At 42.4% G+C, this 23,275-nt stretch overlaps 1 protein-coding gene across 3 annotated transcripts in view; it reads left to right on the top strand.

Moving 5' to 3' along the window:
- The window catches only part of LOC147116418 (glucose-fructose oxidoreductase domain-containing protein 2-like), a 41,498-nt gene extending 32,403 nt beyond the window's left edge, over positions 1-9,095 (top strand). For all 3 annotated transcript variants that reach the window (XM_085991318.1, XM_085991319.1, XM_085991320.1), the window contains one exon: positions 5,854-9,095. In XM_085991318.1, the coding sequence (XP_085847444.1) occupies positions 5,854-6,755 (902 nt within the window). In that variant the 3' untranslated portion in view covers positions 6,756-9,095. The remainder of the gene's footprint in view (positions 1-5,853) is intronic.
- Positions 9,096-23,275: the final 14,180 nt, after the last annotated feature.

Below are 23,275 nucleotides of genomic sequence, written 5' to 3'. Positions count from 1 at the left end.
GTGGGACAGTTCTCCCAATTTTTGCAAGATGCTGGTGAGGAGGACTTTGCAGGGTCGACTGGGCTGAATGTGCCGTTGTCATGACCGTAGCCAATGTCGATGTCGTCCTTACTATTGTTTTTCATAGCGGTTTGTTACAATGGCTAGGCTATTTCAGAGGGCAGTTAAGAATCAACCACATTGCTGTATGCTGGAGTCGCATACAGGCCCGACCAGGTAAGGATGGCAGATTTCCTTCCCTAAAGGACATTTTACGACAATCCGATAGTTGGTTGATAGATGGTCACCTTTACTGATGCTAGCTTTTTATTCCAGATTTATTTAAATTTCCTAGCTGCCGTCTCCAGATTATTAGTCCAGGCCTCTGGATTACTAGTCCAGTAACATAACCACGATGCCACCGTTCCGATGTAGCTGAGATCAGGATGTCGGTGGAGTAGGGAACTGAACTTGTGTTCTACCATATTGGGCACTTCCCAAAGCAGGCTCAAGGAGGTTGTAGAGACAACCAAATGGTTGCCTCTGGACTGCTCTCCCAATGCCCGCTAGCTTAGAGAGGCATTGATAGAGGTGTGGGTGCAGCTCTCCTGTTGGCCATGGTTACAGCATTGCCTGGGAAGAAAATAGAGGGATTTTATACTTAAACAACATTCCCCACACTCATACGAACAAAATACGAAAGGAACAGTGGAAAGGTAAAAATGAAGAAAATTAAGTGTAATTTTTGTCCTCCTTGGTCAACTTGGTCATTTTGCTTATTGTTGCTAAGATGCTATGAAAGGAAACATGGGTATGTCCTACATCCCATTATATCTGAATAGTGAAAGTGAAAAGTCACTCAGTATATTACACTTTTACATCCATTTACAGGAAACGTTCTGATATCCGGCACTGACGGGGCCGAGCTGGTGCCGTACCATCAAAAGTGCCGGACATACCAGCGTTAATGTTGAAACATACGGAACTGAAAAGCTCCGTGTGAATCAACAAACTGTTGCTTAGCAACAGCTTCAAAACAGTTGGCTGCAGCTGCAAGCGTCTCTAGCTGAAGCTGTTGCTATAGCTACAGACCTTGCAGTGCCTGACTTTGGGGGGGGGGGGGGGAAAAAAGCAACGAGAACTAAAACAACTTATAGAAAACGGCTCCTGATTTTTGCCGTTAGATCGAGTATTCCGGACATATAACCTCCGGATAAACCAAAGTTTCCTGTATTGGAATTGCTACCTGTTTAGGAAGTTAGATAGCTAAAAGTTAGTTATGTCTGCCTTGAAGCTCATTGAAACTTTCTAAGGAAGTAGAAGTATATTTACAGGAAACTTTTTTTTTTTATCCGGCACCGACGTGGTGCCGGTTCATCAAAAATTCCGGATAACCGAAATCTATAGTAAAAGATACTGAGAGCTGCGTATAAAGCAACAAACCCTGTTGCTTAGCAACAGGTTCAGAACAATGGCCACAAGTTCCAAGCGTCTCTGTAGCTTAGCAACAGCTGCAGCCACACTCTTGCACAGCAACAGATCGAGGAAGGCAAGTAGAATATGAAGTAAAACTTACCTGAACCTACTCCTGAATTTTGCCGGGTAACCGAGATTTCTGGTTATTTAGGTGCCGGTAAATCGAAAGTTTCCTGTTTATTTGTGCACATATAACTTTGTGTTAACCAAATGAAGCTGTTGTGATTTAGGTACTATAGACTTCGAAATGTTTCTCTCTGTTCAAAAATAGCACTATAACAGTTGTTTTTTTTTTTTAACCCTCCCCCATTATCATTATAATAGATGGATTAGAAGCCAGATTATTATTTATAGTCCTGGGGGGGAAATTGGGTCGGTTTGCGCCTCTTGTTAGTGCCCCCAGGGGCACAAATCCCCATGCGCCCGGGCGTGGTGCCGCTAACGCCTCCCGCGAAATTCAGTGGGAGGTTAGTGGTAGCTGGTAGCGCCCTGCGCCACCGGCGATGACGTCATCGCTGTGTGCAGCGCCCCGGCCGCAGACTTCCCTTGTGTCCCCTGACCTATTGCCGGACGATGTGTCAGACAGGATCAAGGGGTGTTTTTGCAGCAGCGGCACTACTTAAAGGGCAGGTGTCAGGCGGCCATTTTTATTATGGCTGACTGCTAGCAACTGCCCCCTTTCACTTTTTTATGCAGGGTGCAGGTCGCGATCGCTCAGCCCGGCACTCCTCTTGAGTGCCGGGCTGTTTTCACGGCTCCCCGGTGGTCCAGCAGGTTTAATCAGGGGAGGAGGCCTGCAATGACTCGGTGCTACGTCCCGCTGTGAAATTCAGTAGTAGCGCCCCATGCGGGAGGTGGACTGCTTTCCAGTAGTGCCCCACCTCCTGCTTGGGGCGCTACTACTGAATTTACGGCTGAGGGGAGCTAACTTTTTCGGGGCGCTAAAATTAGCCCCATCCAATTTTTCCCCCCTTGTGTCTTTCTGCTTCTAGTGTCTGTACATAGCTTGTTGCATGTCAAAGTATATACTCTCTGCATAAGTTGATGACAGAGGGCAGACTTTAATTCGTGTAGAATGAAGCTCATATTTTTAGCTCTCAGTCTTGCAACTTTGTTTACTGTGACAGCTGGGGGTTTTATCCTTATCTCTTTATTCATCCATGGTGTTTCATTATTGGCTAATATATTCCTGTATTTTAGCAAAATATATTTCTCCTGAACTCTGTTGACCATTTAAAATATTTCCCACTGCTGTTCTATCTCTGACTAGCTCTAGCTTTTTCTGAGCTACAAGTCTCTTAAGGGTATTTTTGATGAGGCATGAACTGATCACACCTCACACACATGCAACTCTACATCTCTAAACTACATAGTACATAACCAATGGGTAATTTACAGTACTTCTATTGATTGACATGGGTGAAGACAATTTCACCTTGAATCGTTTGTTTTTCCACATTCTCAGCCCCTTGTATCCCCTTCTCCAGGTTGCCAGGCCATACTTTAAGTCTCTCAGGATCCTGGAGCATGATAAGCTTACAGGTATTATCTGTCTTGGTGAAGCCCACTCTAGTACTTCAGTAGAGAAAGCATGAAATTCTCTGCTGTGCTACTTCTGTTATTTTATTGGTCAGCAGTCTATATTTTAACCCATTTTCATAAATAAGGCTACAAACAACATTTGTTTGGATTTGATAAAACCAAAGTGTAGAGGAAAACTGTTTTTTGCAAGCTCGCTAAGGTGGCACAGGATTTTGGACCTGCAACTGGCATTGAGTTGCTGATCTCTATGTCGCTGTTCAAGGTTAATGAAAAAAGGGAGGTTGATTTCTGTAAGTGTGCCCTTGAATCCTGTGTACTTGTCAAACAATTATGAAAGTAATTTATTACTTTGGGGAAAATGGCCAGTAAGTGTTTCAAGTTGTTCTCTGGCATGCTGTGCTTTCAATATGCGTACTAGCTATAAAAATTGTAGTCACATACTTAATATTAAAAGTTGATGCTTTATTACCAGAATGCCTGCTGTATAGTAGGGCCATTTAGTTTAATCCAATGGGCCCAAGTATATTTGTAATGTAGCAATCTATTTTTGTGGAATGTATTAAAGGTGTTTGGAAAATGAGTGGGTAACTGAGGAAAATGGAATGAAGTACCACTCCAAGTTACTTCAGATAGGCAAAGAAGGGGTAACCAGTTTTCTTTCAAACCTGTCTGTTTTTTGGGGGGGGCAAATCTATGTCAGCAAGTTGCATTGATAGTTTGCTGGAACCTTAAAAGACTAAATAATGTGATGTGGCTCTGTGTCCCATTATTTTGATTTATTCTGTGAGAGGTCTGAATCCTTTTTGAACGTTCATGGATAAAAAAAAGATTTAAAACATCAATCGTGGAACTTGTGTCAAGGTTATTATCTTAATGGCAAGAAACTGGAAAGTACTGAAGTACAAAGGGATCTGGGGGTCCTGGTGCACGAAACTCAAAAGGTTAGTATGCAGGTGCAGCAAGTGATTAAGAAGGCCAATGGAATGTTGGCTTTCATTGCTAGGGGGATAGAATATAAAAATAGGGAGGTATTGCTTCAGTTGTACAAGGTATTGGTGAGACCGCACCTGGAATACTGCATACAGTTTTGGTGTCCATACTTAAGAAAGGACATACTTGCTCTCGAGTCAGTACAAAGAAGGTTCACTCGGTTAATCCTGGGGATGAGGGGATGGACATATGAGGAGAGGTTGAGTAGATTGGGACTCTACTCATTGGAGTTCAGAAGAATGAGCGGCGATCTTATTGAAACATATAAGATTGTGAAGGGGTTGGATCGGGTGGATGCGGGGAGGATGTTCCCGATGATGGGTGAAACTAGAACTAGGGGGCATAGTCTTAGAATAAGGGGCTGCTCTTTCAAAACTGAGATGAGGAGGAACTACTTCACTCAGAGGGTGGTAGGTCCATGGAATATGCTGCCCCCAAAAGCTGTAGAAGCTACATCATTACATAAATTTAAAACAGAAATAGACAGTTTCCTAGAAGTAAAGGGAATTAAGGGTTATGGGGAGCGGGCAGGAATTTGGACATGAGTCTAGGTTCGGATCGGACATGGCCCTGTGGGTAGCAGAGCGGGCCATGGGGCCGTGTAGCCTGATCCTGCTCCTATTTCGTGTGTCTAATTCTGTTAGATTCAGGAGATGGTTTTGTGATAGTAGATTGGCGGTTAGGATCAGATCAGCTATGATCTTATTAAATGGCGGAGCAGGCTCAAGGGGCCGATTGGCCTACTCCTGCTCCTATTTCTTATGTTCTTATGTTATATGTGTATATATGCTATAATTTAATGTTTCCAGTCATTGTACAGTATGTAGTTGTTTGGGCACTTTGATAGTGCTATGTAATCTGCAGGCCTTATGATAACTGAATGGAAGTAGAATCATAGAAATTTACGGCACAGAAGGAGGCCATCCGACCTATTGTGTCTGTGCCGGCCGAGAAAGGGCTATCCAGCCTAATCCCACTTTCCAGCTCTTGGTCCGTAGCATTGTAGGTTACAGCACTTCAAGTGCATATCCAAGTACTTTGTAAATGTGATGAGCGTTTCTGCCTCTACCACCCTTTCAGGCAGTGAGTTCCAGATCCCCACCACCCTCTGAGTGCAAAAAGTTCTCCTCAACTCCCCTCTAATCCTTCTACCAATTACTTTAAATCTATGCCCTCTGGTTATTGACCCCTCTGCTAAGGGAAATAGGTCCTTCCTATCCCCTCTATCTAGGCCCCTCATAGTTTTATACACCTCAATCAAGTCTCCCCTCAGCCACCTCCGTTCCAAAGAAAACAACCCCAGCCTATCCAATCTTTCCTCATAGCTAAAATTCTGCAGTCCTGGCAACATCCTCGTAAATCTCCTCCGTACCCTCTCTAGTGCACTCGCATCTTTCCTGTAATGAGGTGACCAGAACTCTACATAGTACTCCAGCTGTGGCCTAACTAGAGTTTTATACAGTTCAAGCATAGCTTCCCTGCTCTTGTATTCTATGCCTCAGCTAATAAAGGAAAGTATCCCATATGCCTTCTTAACCACCTTATCTACCTGCCCCGCTACCTTCAAGGATCTGTGGACATGCACTCCAAGGTCCCTCTGTTCCTCTACACTTCTCAGTGTCCTACCATTTATTGTGTATTCCCTTGCCTTGTTAGCCCTCCCCAAATGCATTACCTCACACTTCTCTGGATTGAATTCCATTTGCCATGTTTCTGACCACCTGACCAGTCCATTGATATCTTCCTGCAGTCTACAAACTATCAACCACATGGCCAATTTTTGTATCATCTGCAAACTTCTTAATCATGAAAGTGTTTAATTTTACATGATTTCCTAATTTTTTTTCTTCCTTGTCCAAATAAAAGGTATTGGAAAGAATGTAATCTGTGAGAAAGCAGCTACTTCGGGGGATGCCTTCAAAATGGTGAAAGCGGCTCGTTACTATCCTAAACTCATGAGTATTGTCGATAATGTGCTTCGGTTCCTGCCAGCATTTATCAAGATGAAGCAGCTAATTGAAGAAGGCTACATTGGTAATGTCATGATCTGCGACGTACGTGTGTATTGGGGCAGTCTTCTCAGCAGCAAGTACAACTGGATCTGTGATGAACTGATGGGTGGGGGTGGGCTTCACACAATGGGCACCTATATTGTAGACCTCCTGACACACTTGACCAATAAGAGGGCTGAGAAGGTCCACGGCCTCCTGAAAACCTTTGTCAAACAAAATGACAACATCCATGGGATCCGACATGTTACCAGTGATGATTTCTGCTTCTTCCAGATGTTGATGAACGGTGGTGTGTGCAGCACCGTTACACTCAACTTTAACATGCCTGGCCCATTTATTCATGAAGTCATGGTTGTGGGATCCGCGGGACGTTTGGTTGCTCGAGGCACAGACCTGTATGGACAAAAAAACACTTCCTTCAAAGAGGAGCTGCTGCTTGCTGATACCATGTCTGTAAACACAGCTGGGCTGCTGGAGAAAGCATTCGGCGATATTCCCCTCTTGTATTTAAAAGGCATTGTTTACATGGTGCAAGCCTTGAGCAAGTCCTTTAAGGATCAGGAGGATCGGCGCACCTGGGCCCACAAGCCAGTTTCTATGGCTGCTTCCTTTGAAGATGGCCTTTATATGCAAAGTGTTGTGGATGCTATTAAGAGATCAAGCAAGTCTGGAGAATGGGAAGTTATTGCTTTGATAACAGAAGAACCAGATTCTAATCAGAACCTATGCGATGCCTTGCAACGTAATAACCTGTAGTAAATAGTACAATGTTCTGATACAGGAGACACATTTCACCAAAAACAGAACTTTATTTCAATTCAAACTAAGACTTGTATTTAAGGTACCAAAACAATTTCAGGTTAGTTTTTGTAAGTACATTAAGGGTATTGTGTTCTTACTGTGGTGTTATCTATTAATAGTTTCAGCGTATGCAGCTACAGTTGCTCTAGTGTACGTTACCTGTCAGAACTACATGAAACCACCCTATTCCATTCTGAAGTTCTAAAAATTCTAAATTTTGATCACTGTCTCTTTCTGTTGACTATTTCAACACGCTGTCATTTAACAGTAGTTAAGATGCAAAGGATGAGAACAACACAGCGGGCATTGAAGTGGCGTCTGTTTGGTCATTCCTAAAGCCACTCTGGAAGTAAAGTTGATATATTCAGCATTGCAAAATCAAAACCTACTGGGGGAAAAATGCAAGTGCATATTCATAGAAATTTAAGTGACAGTTCCAATGGTAAGACAGCACTGAAAATTGTGGCTGGCTGTAAATTGTGCATTTTCCTGTCTTGCATTGTTGCTTGTCTGTGGACCTGTTCAAAATTCAATTGCATACTTAATGTGAAGGTAAATCTAGCTCTATTTTGGGACTTGGAAGTTTGCTGAGACCTGGATAATTCTGTCTGTGGTTTTCAGACTTTAAAATGGATACTGATTCTAAACCTTGGAATCAGTGGGTGATGTGACTGGTGTAGTTCCTTCTGTGGAACCCAGTATGACCACTGCAAGGGTGGCCATTTTTTTTGTTGGGCGGAGCAGGTGAGTGGAACAAATCACTATTCAGTTAGGAAACGGAAATCGCAAGCAGTTTTGTGAAAGTTCTTGTGCCATGAAACCTTTGAATTCACCAGGCTTGCTCTAAATTTTGGTAAGCGAAGTAGAACTGTATGTGATGACGTGAACTGTGTGGAATGAGGTACCTAGCTATCTGTAGTGCCACATGGGGGCTAGCTTCTACATCACTGTCCCACCTTTATGTACATACAAACCAAATGTGAAAACACACTTACCTGTTCAGTTGCCAGTTATCATTTTTTGACTACTCTTGCTAGCGATCATCTCATGGCATACAATTATTCTTTAGTATTTAAGCAACTACAATAAGATTTTTTTCTTTTAATACAATGTTTACAAACTGACGGTTCTGTTTAAACAAATGTTTATTTCATGAAACTGGCTACTGATAGGACTAGGAGAAAAACAAATGCTGAGCAGCAGTCTCGCCCATAAGAATACATCTTTCATTACTGAATTTGAAGGAGAAATGCTCTAGTTTATGAAAAGCTCGTTAGAAATGGTGGGGGGGGGGGCGCGGAGGGATTCTAGTTCATTAACGTTTTCAGAATGTATATCCTGTATTTGAAATAGCATTGCAAAAATGGCTGGAATGTTTTTGTAATGTGCTGCATTTGTTTTCCACTTTGTAATATTAGCAATATGGAAATACCAATTAAGATACTGTAATAACCATAAAACATGTTTTATGGACCTGTAGGTCTTAGTTTTTAAATACATCCAAGTTGTACATTTTTCATCATCGTTTTAAAAAGTCTAAATTTACTTTTTCAAACTGTTTGTATATGTTGACTGCAAAGAAAGATATTTATTACAGTCTTAAGTGATTTTATTGAAACTTGTTTGCTTTGCAGGACTGTTAAAGATGGGGAGTGAATTAGTGTTCAAATATACAGCTAGGCTGTTTCACTGAAATAGTTGAACTGTACAGAGAATTGGTTGACTATAGATATTTATTTTTGGTTAAAAATTCAGATATATGGGTTATTTATATTGAGGTTTTTTCCATTGCTAGGGGCTCAAACATTAACTTTGATAGATTTCCTATGTGAAATACTTAAAATAAAAATGTTTATTTAAGAATACTTTTTGTTTTAAATGTATTTGTAGTATCCTAGTAATATAGAGGTTTGGGGAAATAGCTTTGTGCCCATATGTTATATATATTTGTTTTGCCTGTATGGATTTACTATACAAAAGACAAATTGGTATTTTAATCGATAATACGGTTAAATCTTATTTACGGACACAAAACTGTTCATTGGAATCCTTAGAGGGTGGTATTTAAGCAGTACAAATAAAGCGTGAAATGAAACACTGATAAAATGATGTCTCTCTTTGGTTTGAATACTGTCCTGTTCTGCATCTAGGAAATGCAGGATTTGCTGTATTTGGGGAATGTGCCTGTTACATGTTCTGTCTTTGAGTTCTAGCATGTTGTTAAAACTGTTAAGTTTCTGAGCCAGTAGACTCTTTACTGTGTCAGAAATAAAAATGTTGTCTTTTTAAAACGGACTTTTTGGTGGTTTTTTTTTTTTTAAATGACTACTGCACAAACTGTTCAAGTGTGTTGCATGCAGTTTACTTCACAGCATGGTGTGCAGCTTATTTAATAATGTGCTACTATCAAGTGGTTTTAATAAATCATTCTTACAAGAGACTATTTTCAACCATCACAAGTTGCACAACTGTACCATTTAGATACTGCTGCTGTCACTCCTGCAGAGGCAAACTTGGGGATGAATATCAAAGTGTAAGGTCTATTATTGTTGTGTGGCAGAAGACATTGCTCTTTCATTGCATGGACTGGATTAGATGACTTTGAAGGACAGCTCAGCTGAGAAAAATGTCTTGAGATGTTCCCAAGCTGATAATGGTGGGCTAGACATGGCAGGATGACAGATTGGGGGTTCAATATTGCACCACTTGGGTGCTCCTCGATGATCTGACCTCCAGTGATTTCTGACACCGTTTTCTTTTGTTCTTTTCTCATCCAGTAAAACATTGGTGTCTTGTCTTCTAGAGGTTGTTTATATTCAATTTTTAATGTAGATACATGGCCTGTTTTCAAGACTGATTTTCCTTATTAATATTGGTGTATGTTCATTATGGAGCTTGGCTCCTTGCATTTTTTTAATGGTTCTGAGGAACCTTCTAACCTCACCACCTGATGTTCCATACTCAGCTAGGGTGATACCTGTTCCTCGTGATGAGCCTTGACGGTAAGTGATTTGATTTGCTCTGTTTTTGTCCTTTTTGTATGTTTTGATCTATTGCTAATTTGCAATACGCAGCACTCTGTGGTTTTAGTTTTGGATCTGGTGTGCTCAGTGTGTTTTATACGTTTTAAGTGGATTCGCTGATGGATTCATGGGTTGTACTGAGACATACAGACCAGAAGATCTTTGGCTCTGTTCATGGTCTGCTGAATTAGCTCATCTCTGCTGGAATAGCAATTAGACATTACAATTATCTTCTACACTGGGATAGGGTTTCTGCGCCCTCTTGCTAAATAGTGACTCCAGCTGGAAAGTGTGAGGATGAGGTTGTGGATGTGAGCCGGGACTCAGCTGTACTACCCTCCAGGTCCAACAGTCTGCTCATAATAACTGTTGGGTTTCCACTTGATAATGGCTGCTTAGACACACTGCTCCAGCAAGAGTCAGCACCTTTGGGTGAGGAAGGGGAAAAATGCATTTTTTTTAAAAATATTAATTTATGGCATCAGTCACCAGTATATCGCCTAAATTACTTTGCATGGCCTCCTTACTCGTTGATGCAACTCATCCTTTAAGGTAAGTCTGCCACTTGAATTGCATGAGCTTTGTTGTAATATCTTTTGTAAGTTACTCAATATGCTTTCTGAAAATATTTTCAGCCATCATTTTCTCTTATAACTAAAATTTCGAATGTCCAATTTAAACAAACATTTATTACATATTTCACAATAATGTGATTAAATGTATCCAATGAATTGTCTTTTGTCTCTTTTAATGCCTTCCTTTAAGTTTTTACTTGAAGGCTTCGACCTCCCAAAAAGCTGGGTTTGGAATTGATATTTTTGCCCAGAGCTATGATTCTATGAGCTGAATTTGGCTTGTGCAGCCTGAGCATGTGCAATGTATTTAATTCCCTAGGATGCATTCGTACTGTTCCCCAACTATACTAGTGAAATATTGCTCTTTAGCGTCCACCAGTTTCTGCTCCGTAGCTTCACATAATTTTGAAAAATGAGGTTAAATTTCAAAAGCTTTATTAATGTATTTGTTTTTTTTAAAAAAACACAGGCTGTAAGAAAAAATGAGTATTCTGATTACACACCTTTTGTAGCTTGTGTTCTATAATCTTTTGGAAAGTGTATTAAGCGAATATACTTGTGTGAGAGACTGGAGTCAAGAGTGACCACAACAACTTGCATTTATATATAGAGCGTTTAACATAGTAAAATGTCCTAAGGCGCATTATCAGACAAAATTTGACACCGAGCCACATGAGGACAGGTGACCAAAAGCTTGTTCAAAGAGGTAGGTTTTAAAGAGTGTCTTAAAGGAAGAGACAGAGGTGAAGAGACAGAGGTAGAGAGGCGGAGAGGTTTCAGGATTAGAATTCCAGATTGAAGGGTTGGGGTCAGGGTTTGGGGGGCAGAATACCCAAGCGGAGAGAAATGAGAGAAGGTCCTAAGAGAGAAGAGAAGAACAAGAGAAATAGAAATGATGGGCTTGGATCCGGAGGGGCAGTCAAAATGCACATGCAAATGGACGCAGGGAATGGAACAAAAGGAGGGGAGGGGACTGGAGTTCTGTGGATAGTTCAAAGGGACGCAGTGGGAATGAGGGGAGGGTGATGGAGGAAGCACGATGGGATGGTAAAAGACCCTCTTGAGGGCCACATTTTTATTGTATTTCCATACCCCATAGGTGGCTTTTCCTGCCAAACCACTCGCCCAACCAAAACGAAAGGAGAATAAGTTAAGGAGAGAAGCAAATTGAAGGAGACAGACGGAGGGAAACAGCAACAGGAATACATCAGATCAGGTAAGAGAGTGACCATATTCTCCAACTTGCTGAGCAACACCACAAGAGATAGACTAATCATTTTTTTGCGACTGCTACACTTCTTGTTGTCACACTTACTACCTGTGTCAAGAGTTTTTAACATCTGCTGATACAACCTTTCATGGGTAATGCTGTAATACTTGCTTAAGTTGCGTACTTGCCATGCCTGTGCTTGGCTTCCGCTTGCTCCCGGCGAAGAGACTCGAGGTGTTCGGCACCTTCCTGGATGCTTCTCCTCCACTTTGTGCGTTCTTAGGCCAGGGATTCCCAGGTGTCGGTGGGGATGTTACACTTTTTCAAGGAGGCTTTGAGGGTGTCCTTGAAGCATTTCCTCTGCCCACCTGGGGCCCTCTTGCCGTGCCGGAGCTCCGAGTAGAGCGCTTGTTTTGGGAGTCTCGTATCAGGCATGCGGACAATGTGACCCATCCATCGGAGCTGATTGAGCGTGGTCAGAGCTTCGATGCTGGGGATGTTGGCCTGAGCAAGAACACTGACGTTGGTGCGCCTATCCTGCCAATGGATTTGCAGGATCTTGCGGAGGCAGCGTTGGTGGTACCTCTCCAGTGCTTTGAGGTGCCTGCTGTACATGGTCCATGTCTCTGAGGCATACAGCAGGGCAGGTATCATTGCTGCCCTGTAGACCATGAGCTTAGTGCCGGGTTTGAGGTCCTGGTCTTCAAACACTCTCTTCCTCAGGCGACCGAAGGCTGCACTGGCACACTGAAGGCGGTGTTGGACTTCGTCATCGACGTCTGCCCTTGTTTGACAGTAGGCTCCCGAGGTATGGAAAGTGGCATCAACCCAAGCACCCCACCCACCGTCTGACCCACCTGTGACAGAGACTGTAGGTCCCGCATTGGACTCATCAGTCACCTGTGAACTCATTTCTTAATGTGGAAGCAAGTCATCCTCGGTTCCGAGGGACAGCCTAAGAAGGAAGAAGATTATGTATTCAATCCTCCCAACATTAGGTGGTGCTGTGACACAAGTTGCCTAGGTCCAATCGCCATTTTGTTTTTCATCTGAATATTCCATCTGCAGGTAAGTTTTAAAATTTTTTTAGTTTAATTCTTTTTATTCTTAACCATGACAGTCCTCCTCACTGTTTGCCAAACCTCCTACATTTATATCATCACCAAGTTTCAAAATGGTTATCCATATGCCCAAGTCCAAATCTATATATAGAGAACAAAAGTGGTCCCAGCACTGACCTCTGGGGGTACATCACTTCCAACCCTTCTCTAATCCATTTGCCTTAACTTTCCTTCCTGTCCATGTTGCTACATTTCCTCTTATAACATATCTTTTATTTTTGCTAACCAGCCTCTTGTGAGAAATCTTATTGAATGCCTTCTGAAAAATCTATATACACTAGATCTACTGCATGATTTTTTATTATCCAATCAGTCACTTCTTCAAAAAAAACTTTTACATTTGTTAAACACGCCTGTCCTTTAACAAATTGTGCTGGTTTAATTAATCTGTATTTCTAAATGCTCACTAATTTTATCTCAAATTATGGATTCTAATGGAGCAGTTTTCAACTCCCCGTTGGAGCTTAAAACTGGCATTGCATGTCGGGTGCCTGTTAGAGGAACTGTCGGATTTTCTTATCCATTGAAATTAATGGAAAGGAAAATTGGGCAGTTTGTATAAACTTAAACACCGGTTTTAAATGAAGTAAGTTGAGATTTACCCTCCGAAGTTGCCTACAACTGTTTTCATTAATTTATTTTAAATGATATATGGCTTTCTGGTTTCACTGCACTTAAAAGAAATATAATTTGTGTGATTTATAAAAGCACAATGGTCACCGTTTGAATACACTGGGTGAAATTAAGGTAAAATTCATCTGATATATTTTACCAACCCTGTTTCCAAATTAAAAGTATCATGAACTGAAACCATAATGAAAATTCTGTTATTTAGCAGCATTTACCTTTCTACCCATTGCTAGCAGTAGCCATCCCTTTTCACTGTTCCAGGAAATTATTAAAATATTTGTTATTTAAAAGTAGAAATAAAGGCAAAACTGAAAATGTGAAATAAATGTTTTATTTACTTTCTCCCATGTAGTATACTATATTCAAACTTCATGGTGCTGTCTCCTCCAGAGTTTGGGGACCAAATGCAGATCGGTGATGACTTTGCCAAACATTTCTATTGTCTCCACAATTGCTTGCAGCTTGGCACTTCAACTTCTTTGTTCTCATTCCGCCTTTGGCCCTCTGCACTGTTCTGAGCAAACTCAATCCAAATTGTCAGCAATCATATATTCATATCTTGTCTTCCTCCTGGTCACGCTGTAGCCCTCTGATCTGAACAGTGAGTTTGCAATTTCAAATCTTGGCTGTCTTCTTCCCTTTCTCTCTCTCTCTCTCTCTCTCTCTCTCTCTCTCTCTCTCTCTCTCTCTCTCTCTCTCTCTCTCTCTCCCCCCCCTCTCTCTCTCTCTTTTCTCTCTCTCTCTCTCTCTCTCTCTCTCTCTTTTCTCTCTCTCTCTCTCTCCTCCCTCTCTCTCTCTCAGTTCAGTTCAGTTCAAATGCTTTATTGGCATGAAAGTTTACAGAGAACCATATTGCCAAAGCTTACATTGCAAAAAGGTATAGTTTTCCAACATTCTGTAGGTGTCAATCGATTTGACATTTGTTGGGTATATACAATATTACTTTTAAACAATATTAATTTTAAACAGTCTTTCTACTTCATTTGGTACGTTCAATATTAATTTTAAACAGTCTTACTTTTAAACAGTCCTCAGGTTGTGACATGTTGTTACATATTTAGCCCCAAGGTATGGTCTGTCTCCTTCTCCTAGGACTAATCTCAATTTTGACAGATCATCCAATTCCTTGAAATCTGGGGTTGTTTGGCTTAGCTTGTTGAATAATATGTTTCTTGATGTGTTGAATTTTTCGCATTTTAGGAGGAAATGCATTTCTGTTTCAACCTCGCCAGCCAGACATTGATCGCATATTCTATTCTCTCTAGGCTGCCAGGATTTCTTGTATCTGCCTTTTTCAATTTCCAGTTGGTGGTCGCTTAGTCTGTACCTGGTGAGGGTCTGTCTCTGTTTTGTGTCTCTGATGGTCGTGAGGTAGTCTGCCAGTTTATATTCTCTTTTTAGGGCCCGGTAACATTCTAATCTGCTTTGGTTTTCGGTTATTTTGTTCCAATGTTCCAGGTAGGTTTCTTTGCATTGTTTAATGATTTGGTTCACTCGGATTGGTGTTTGGACGGCTGTGTTGGTCTGGGGCTGGTCAGGGTCCGGCTGAGTACTTAGTTTCAGTAGCAGCTGACTCAGGGGACAATTTTCTCTCTCTCTCTCTCCTCTCTCCTCTCTCCTCTCTCCTCTCTCCTCTCTTTTTCTCTCTCTCTCTCTCTTTCCAATTCAAATGCTTTATTGGCATGAAAGTTTACAGAGAACCATATTGCCAAAGCTTACATAGCAAAAAGGTACAGTTTTCCAACATTCTGTAGGTGTCAATCGATTTGACATTTGTTGGGTACATACAATATTACTTTTAAACAATATTAATTTTAAACAGTCTTTGTACTTCATTTGGTACGTTCAATATTAATTTTAAACAGTCCTCCGGTTGTGACATGTTGTTACATATTTGGCCCCAAGGTATGGTCTGTCTCCTTCTCCTAGGACTAATCTCAATTTTGACAGGTCATCCAATTCCTTGAAATCTGGGGTTGTTTGGCTTAGCTTGTTGAATAATATGTTTCTTGATGTGTTGAATTTTTCGCATTTTAGGAGGAAATGCATTTCTGTTTCAACCTCGCCGGCCAGACATTGATCGCATATTCTATTCTCTCTAGGCTGCCAGGATTTCTTGTATCTGCCTTTTTCAATTTCCAGTTGGTGGTCGCTTAGTCTGTACCTGGTGAGGGTCTGTCTCTGTTTTGTGTCTCTGATGGTCGTGAGGTAGTCTGCCAGTTTATAATCTCTTTTTAGGGCCCGGTAACATTCTAATCTGCTTTGGCTTTCGGTTATTTTGTTCCAATGTTCCAGGTAGGTTTCTTTGCATTGTTTAATGATTTGGTTCACTCGGATTGGTGTTTGGACGGCTGTGTTGGTCTGGGGCTGGTCAGGGTCCGGCTGAGTACTTAGTTTCAGTAGCAGCTGACTCAGGGGACTCTTTTCTGGGTTTAGCTCTTGGGTCTGAAAGGCTTTGAAATGAAGGGTGTCTGGGGAGCTAGATTTGAGGTGATTTAGGAAGTTTAGTGCTCGTTTTTGGATGTTTATTATCAGTGGGTATCTGCCTAGTTCGGCTCTGCATGCATTTGTTGGAGTTTTTCTTTGGGTGCGAAGGATGCTTCGGCAGAATTCTGCATGTAGGGCTTCTATTGTGTGTTTTTCCCATTTAGTGTAGCTTTGGTGATTTAGCGGGCCCCATACTTCACTACCGTACAGTGCAATGGGCAGGATTATGCTGTCAAATATTTTGAGCCAGATTTTGATTTGGATGTTGTAGAATTTTCTTTTTATTGCATATAGGGCTCTTCGGGCTTTTTCTTTTAGTGCATTCACTGCTATGCTGAAGCTCCCTGATGCTGTAATAGTTAGACCAAGGTAGGTGTAGCTCATAGTGTGTCCTATAGCGGTATCACTGAGGGTAAACTGGTATTTGTTTTCCTGACATCTGGGCCTTTTTTGAAAAATCATGATGTTGGTTTTCTTTAGATTTACTGTTCGAGCCCAATTTTGGCAGTATTTGTCGAGTAGGTCTAGTTGTTGCTGTAATCCCTGTTCTGTGGGAGACAGCAGAACCAGGTCGTCCGCATAGAACAGGGATTTCACTTCTCCATCAAGGAGACGGAGACCTGGTGACTCGCTTTGCTCCAGCATGTCTGCTAATTCATTTATGTATATGTTGAACAGGGCCGGGCTCAAATTGCAGCCCTGTCGGACGCCTCTTCTCTGGGTGAAGAAATCGGTGCGTTTGTCTCCAATTTTGACCCCGCATTTGTTTTTCAGATACATTGATTTAATAAGGTCATAGACTTTGCCCCCTATTCCACACTGAAGAAGTTTATAATAGCCCTTCGTGCCATATAGAGTCAAAGGCTTTCTTGAAGTCGATGAAACAGGCGAATATTTTCCCGTTTTTTGTTTGGTGTATATGTTTTTCAATGAGGGTGTGAAGGGTATAGATATGGTCGGCGGTGCGGTGTTTTGGAAGAAAGCCTATTTGGTTTTTTCTGAGGATATTATGTTTGTTAAGAAAATCAAGTAATCTACTATTTAGAATACTGCAGAATAACTTCCCTAGACAACTGTTGACGCAGATGCCGCGGTAGTTATTTGGGTCTGATTTGTTTCCGCTTTTATATATGGGGGAGATTAGTCCTTGGCACCAGATATCGGGAAAACAGCCTGAACGTAATATGATGTTGAATAATTTGAGTACCGCACCCTGCATCTCCATATTGCTGAACTTGAGCATTTCATTTTTGATGTTGTCTGGGCCACAGGCTTTCTTTAGGTGGAGAGATTTTGTTTTTGTGGCCAGTTCTTTCCATGCGATTGGGGAGTCTAGAGGGTTTTGGTTGTCTTTAATTGTTGCTTCTAATGTGTGGAGTTTTTCTGTGACCTGATGTTGACTTGGGTTTGTTTCGTTTATTGGGATGTCTTTGTAGAGGTTTTCAAAATGTGTTCTCCAGATGTCGCCATCTTGGATTGGTAATGCTTGCAATTGTGTTGTACTCAGGTTATTCCACATTTCCCAGAATTGTTTTGGATTGGTGGAGTTTTCAATTTCTTCGAGTATTTTGTGGGTATAGTTTTGTGTTTTGTTCCTAATGGTGTGTTTATATCTTTTGAGGGTTTCATTGTATCTAGTACGTAGGTCCGGATTGTTTGGTTGGCGATGCTTTTGGTTTGATATTTTTCTCAGGTCTTTTCTGGCATTTTTGCATTCGTGGTCAAACCATTTCTTATTTTTATTTTGTCTTTTGTGACGCTTCCTCTTCTGTTTCACAAGGTCGGCTTTTACAGCTGCCTCATGGAAGATCATATTTATATCCTCTATGGCCATGTTTACACCATCTCTGGTGATCTCGTATGGGTTTTCTTTAAATTTTGATATTTTACTTGTGAGATCAGGTGACTTTAGTGCTGTGATGAATTTTTCTCCACTGTCTGGGGCCCATCTGTATGTCTGGTTTATTTTATGGAGCTTACTGGGTTCCTTTTTTGTGTCTGTAGTTTGGGCAGAAAGTTTAAGGTACATATTTATTTGGTTATGGTCTGAGAGGGGGGATTGCTGCCTGACAGTGAATGAGTTGATATCGCAGGGGTCCAGGTCAGTGATTGTATAGTCCACCACACTAGACCCAAGAGTTGAGGAGTATGTGAGTCTCCCTAGGGAGTCCCCTCTGAACCTACCGTTAACTATGTACAGGCCTAAGGCTCGGCAGAGTTGCACGACCTCCCTACCGCTTTTATTTATTTCACGATCAAGGTTGTTCCGATTTGCGATGGCTGGTGTGACATCTAAAGGGGTCTGGCCAAACACATGGTTGTTTCCCTGTGGGTCTATGAAGCCAGGTTCACAACCGGTCCTTGCATTTAGGTCCCCACATATTATCACCTTTCCTTGGGCCTGGAAATGGCTCATTTCCATGTGGAGAGTATCAAATAACTCCTCTTCGAAATATGGCGATTCTATTGGAGGTATGTAGATCGCACATAAGTAAACATCTTTTTTCGATATTCCTATATTTTTATCTAGTTTTAGCCATACGTGTGATTTTCCCTGTTTTACCGGTGAGATGTGTTTGTCCAGTTCTCCCTTATACCACACCAATATTCCCCCGGAGGTTCTGCCCTTGCGTGTTTTAGTGTTCTTTACTGAGGGCACAATGATTTCATGGTACATTGGAGGACAGTGGGTCGGCACGTCCTTTTGGCACCATGTTTCTGTTAACACAATTATATCAATGTCTTTTATAGCTTTTAGGAATTCAGGGTCTGTGCTCTTCATCCCAAAAGTTGATGAGCAGAGGCCCTGGATATTCCAGCAGCTTATGTGGAAAGAATGCATTTATATAGTTCAATAAAACGAAATAAAATGGACCTATTTTGTGGGATGAGTGTGGAAACACTATTTTCTATAATGCTAAATGATGATTTAGTATAAATTTCATGAGGCATGCACATATATCTATCTAATAATAGTAATAATACTGATAAGATAACAATAATGATAATGATAAATAACAATATTAATAATTTCTCCGGCTTTCTATCAGGCTGTTCAGCATCGTCATGATCTTTCTCAGTTCTTGGTCTACAGTCTGTGGTCTAGAGGGGGGCCTTGGGTCAGGTATAAAAGCACGGTTCTGTTGTTGGTTTTGTAAAGGGGGGTGGGGGACATTGGTGGTCCTGTTTGGGCTCCCAATGGTAGAGGGGGTGGGAGGGCTGCGTCTTTTGGCAGTGTTTATGAGGTTTCTTGCGAAGACCCACATCCGCTGTTTGAGTAGATGTATTTCGTCAGAGGTCCCTTGTGTTGATGTTTGGATGATGGGCCAGGGAGACGTTGGGGAGGACAGAACATCTCGTGTCGATCTCCCTGTTGGTGTTGTGGATTATATAGGCTGGGGTGTCCTTTCTGGGCAGTAGTGTGGAGATCACGATCCGCGCCTCGGGGAATTCCCTGCTGGCCTTTTCCGCCATCCTGCTCACCGCCCTAGCAGTGCCTTCCTGTAGGGTGCGTAGGTCGTTCGTGCCTGTGTGGATCACAATCCATTTGGGGCTTCCAAGGGATTCTTTGTTCAGGATCTTCATTGCTTGGTCTGTGTTGCTGCACCATTTTTTCAGGACTTGATGGTCTGGGAACAGCCTCTGGCGGTCCAGAAACTTTCCGTTGGAGTCGGTCAGCAGGACCACCTGAGGGGCTGGTTTTTCAGACTGGGTAACAGTAGTCTGGGTAGGACTCGCCTGGTGGCTGGTTGTTGGCTGGGTTTCTGGGATATGTTGTGTGGCAGGAGCGGGGTTTGGGGCTTTCGGTGTGTCCTCGTTTGGGGGGGTATCTGTCGGTTTTTGTGTTCCTGTGTGTGAGGACTGGGTAGCAGTAGTCTGGGCATGACTCGACTGAGGGCTGGTTGGAGCGGGGTTTGTGGCTTTCGGTGTGTCTTCGGGTTCTGTGTCCTTGTGTGTGTTGTTTTTGTGTCCTCAGGTTTTTGGACCTTAAGAGGTTTGTGTTGCCTGCTGAGCCTTTCTACGGTCTCCTTCGTTTTGTTTAGTTGAGTACGGAGTTCTTTGATCTCATTTCTTTGCTCCTCTATGGTCTTTCTCAGCTTGTGGATGGTGGACTCGTGTTCCGTTTTTAGCTGTTTGAATTCCTCCTTCAAATTCTTGGCCAGTGTTTCTCTGTATTCGTTGAAATCAAGTTCTAGTTTGGCCAGATTCTCTTTCATCATTTTGTTTTCGTTGAGAGGTGTGGGGGGGGTGGAGATGGACAGGGAGGTGTTTTCCTCTGCTGGTCTCTCTTCTTCTTCCTCCACTTGGCTCTCATCATCCTCTGTTCGACTCTCTTTTGCTTCCTGTCCATTGGTCCTCTTTGTGTCTGCCTTAGTTTTCAACTGGGGGAATTCCTTTTCGAAGGAGTCCAGATTTTCCACATTCCCCTGTATCATGATCTTTCTATTTTTGTTGTAGCTTATGGTTAGCAGGGGGTCATCTTTATCTAGGTTTCCATCTTTACATATTTTCAGTCTGCCTCCACTGCCAATACCTTCACTGGAGACGTATGCGTAGTGTTTTTGTAAAGTCTCCTTCCAGGAGGTGACGTATTCGGTGTAGAATATGAGGTTGTTCTTCAGCTTAGTCCCTTTGTGTGTGGTATAGTCAACGTAGAGGATCTCTGGGTTATTTTTTAGTGTTGTGTACTTGTATTTTTCCTTTGCTTTATTTTTTGTGCATTGCTCAGGATGTATCATTTCCCTGCTCATTGTAGTCGTTTGTTTTTTGTCTCAGATAGATAACTTTTTTTTTCTCTTTTGTGTCGTGTTCCACCTTAGCCCACTTTTAGGTCCAAAATTGGGAGTTTTTCAGGGGGTTCATCTTTGATATAGCTGCTCTTAAAGGTTTATCTTTCTCTTCTCTCATAGGCTCTTGGTTCGGGTAGTTTATTCGTTTCTCTCAGGGTTTCTATTCCTTTTCCTCGCGGGTTTGTTCTTTTTTCCAGGTTTTTTTCGAACTAAATTTAAATAAAATTAAACTTTTTCCGAACTAACTTTAACTAAAATGAAACTTAGGTAGAATTAGGTAAAACTTATTTCTCCGGTTTTTTTTTTTTTTTTTTTTTCCCCTCTTCCGACTCTCTCACTCGCTCTCCGGGTCTCGGACTCGCTCTCTCTCTCCGTGCTCCAAACTCGTCCACTCTCCGTGCCCCGGACTCATTCGCTTTCCGCGCTCTGGGCGGATCTCCTCGCGTCGTCGTGTCGGTCTCAGGCCCCCCGGGTTTTTTTGACTCACGAGGCTGTTTTCTGCCCTGGTCTCCCGGTCTCCGTTCCCGCGGTCTCTGGGCCTCGCGGTCTCGGGTTCACCCTCCCCAGGCCTCTTACTCGTTTTCCCGGTTCGGGCCGCTCCTCCCGTTCTCCGACCTCGCGGTCTCGGGTTCGCCCTCCCCAGGCCTCTTACTCGTTTTCCCCGGTTCGGGCTGCTCCTCCCGGTCTCCGATCCCGCGGTCTCTGGGCCCTCGCGTTCTCTCTCTCTTTCTCTCTCTCTCTCTCTCTCTCTCTCTCCTCTCTTCTCTCTCTTCCCCTCTCTTCCCCTCTCTTCCCCTCTCTTCCCCTCTCTTCCCCTCTCCTCCCCCTCTCCTCCCCTCTCTCTCTCTCTCTTTCTCCTCTCTCTTTCTCCTCTCTCCCTCTTCTCTCTCTCTCTCTCTCTCTCTCCTCTCTCCTCTCTCTCTCTCCTCTCCTCTCTTCTCTCTCTCTCTCTCTCTCTCTTTCTCCTCTCTTCTCTCTCTCCTCTCTCTCTCTCTTTCTCTCCTCTTTCTCTCCTCTCTCTCTCCTCTCTCTCCTCTCTCTCCTCTCTCCCCTCTCTCCCCTCTCTCCTTCTCTCTCCTTCTCTCTTCTCTCTCCTTCTCTCTCCTTCTCTCTCCTTCTCTCTCTTTCTCTCTCCTCTCTTTCTCTCTCTCTTCTCTTTCTCTCTCTCTCTTTCTCTCTCTTTCTCTCTCTTTCTCTTTCTCTCTCTTTCTCTCTCTCTTCTCTCTCTTCTCTCTCTCTTTCTCTCTCTTTCTCTCTCTTTCTCTCTCTTTCTCTCCTTCTCTCTCTCTCTTTCTCTCTTTCTCTCTCCTCTCTCTCTCAAATTCCAATTCAAATTCAAATGCTTTATTGGCATGAAAGTTTACAGAGAACCATATTGCCAAAGCTTACATAGCAAAAAGGTACAGTTTTCCAACATTCTGTAGGTGTCAATCGATTTGACATTTGTTGGGTACATACAATATTACTTTTAAACAATATTAATTTTAAACAGTCTTTGTACTTCATTTGGTACGTTCAATATTAATTTTAAACAGTCCTCCGGTTGTGACATGTTGTTACATATTTGACCCCAAGGTTATGGTCTGTCTCCTTCTCCCAGGACTAATCTCAATTTTGACAGGTCATCCAATTCCTTGAAATCTGGGGTTGTTTGGCTTAGCTTGTTGAATAATATGTTTCTTGATGTGTTGAATTTTTCGCATTTTAGGAGGAAATGCATTTCTGTTTCAACCTCGCCGGCCAGACATTGATCGCATATTCTATTCTCTCTAGGCTGCCAGGATTTCTTGTATCTGCCTTTTTCAATTTCCAGTTGGTGGTCGCTTAGTCTGTACCTGGTGAGGGTCTGTCTCTGTTTTGTGTCTCTGATGGTCGTGAGGTAGTCTGCCAGTTTATATTCTCTTTTGAGGGCCCGGTAACATTCTAATCTGCTTTGGCTTTCGGTTATTTTGTTCCAATGTTCCAGGTAGGTTTCTTTGCATTGTTTAATGATTTGGTTCACTCGGATTGGTGTTTGGACGGCTGTGTTGGTCTGGGGTTGGTCAGGGTCCGGCTGAGTACTTAGTTTCAGTAGCAGCTGACTCAGGGGACTCTTTTCTGGGTTTAGCTCTTGGGTCTGAAAGGCTTTGAAATGAAGGGAGTCTGGGGAGCTAGATTTGAGGTGATTTAGGAAGTTTAGTGCTCGTTTTTGGATGTTTATTATCAGTGGGTATCTGCCTAATTCGGCTCTGCATGCATTTGTTGGCGTTTTTCTTTGGATGCGAAGGATGCTTCGGCAGAATTCTGCATGTAGGGCTTCTATTGTGTGTTTTTTCCCATTTGGTGTAGCTTTGGTGATTTAGCGGGCCCCATACTTCACTACCGTACAGTGCAATGGGCAGGATTATGCTGTCAAATATTTTGAGCCAGATTTTGATTGGGATTTGGATGTTGTAGAATTTTCTTTTTATTGCATATAGGGCTCTTCGAGCTTTTTCTTTTAGTGCATTCACTGCTATGTTGAAGCTCCCTGATGCTGTAATAGTTAGACCAAGGTAGGTGTAGCTCATAGTGTGTCCTATAGTGGTATCACTGAGGGTAAACTGGTATTTGTTTTCCTGACATTCTCTGACATCTCTCTCTCTCTCTCTCTCTCTCTC

Source organism: Somniosus microcephalus, chromosome 6 (assembly GCF_052327205.1).
Source record: "Somniosus microcephalus isolate GS21.2 chromosome 6, FLI_Smic_1.0, whole genome shotgun sequence".
NCBI classification, from domain to species: Eukaryota; Metazoa; Chordata; class Chondrichthyes; order Squaliformes; family Somniosidae; genus Somniosus; species Somniosus microcephalus.
Note: the sequence above shows the minus strand (reverse complement) of the source record. Positions and strands in the feature narration are given on the sequence as shown.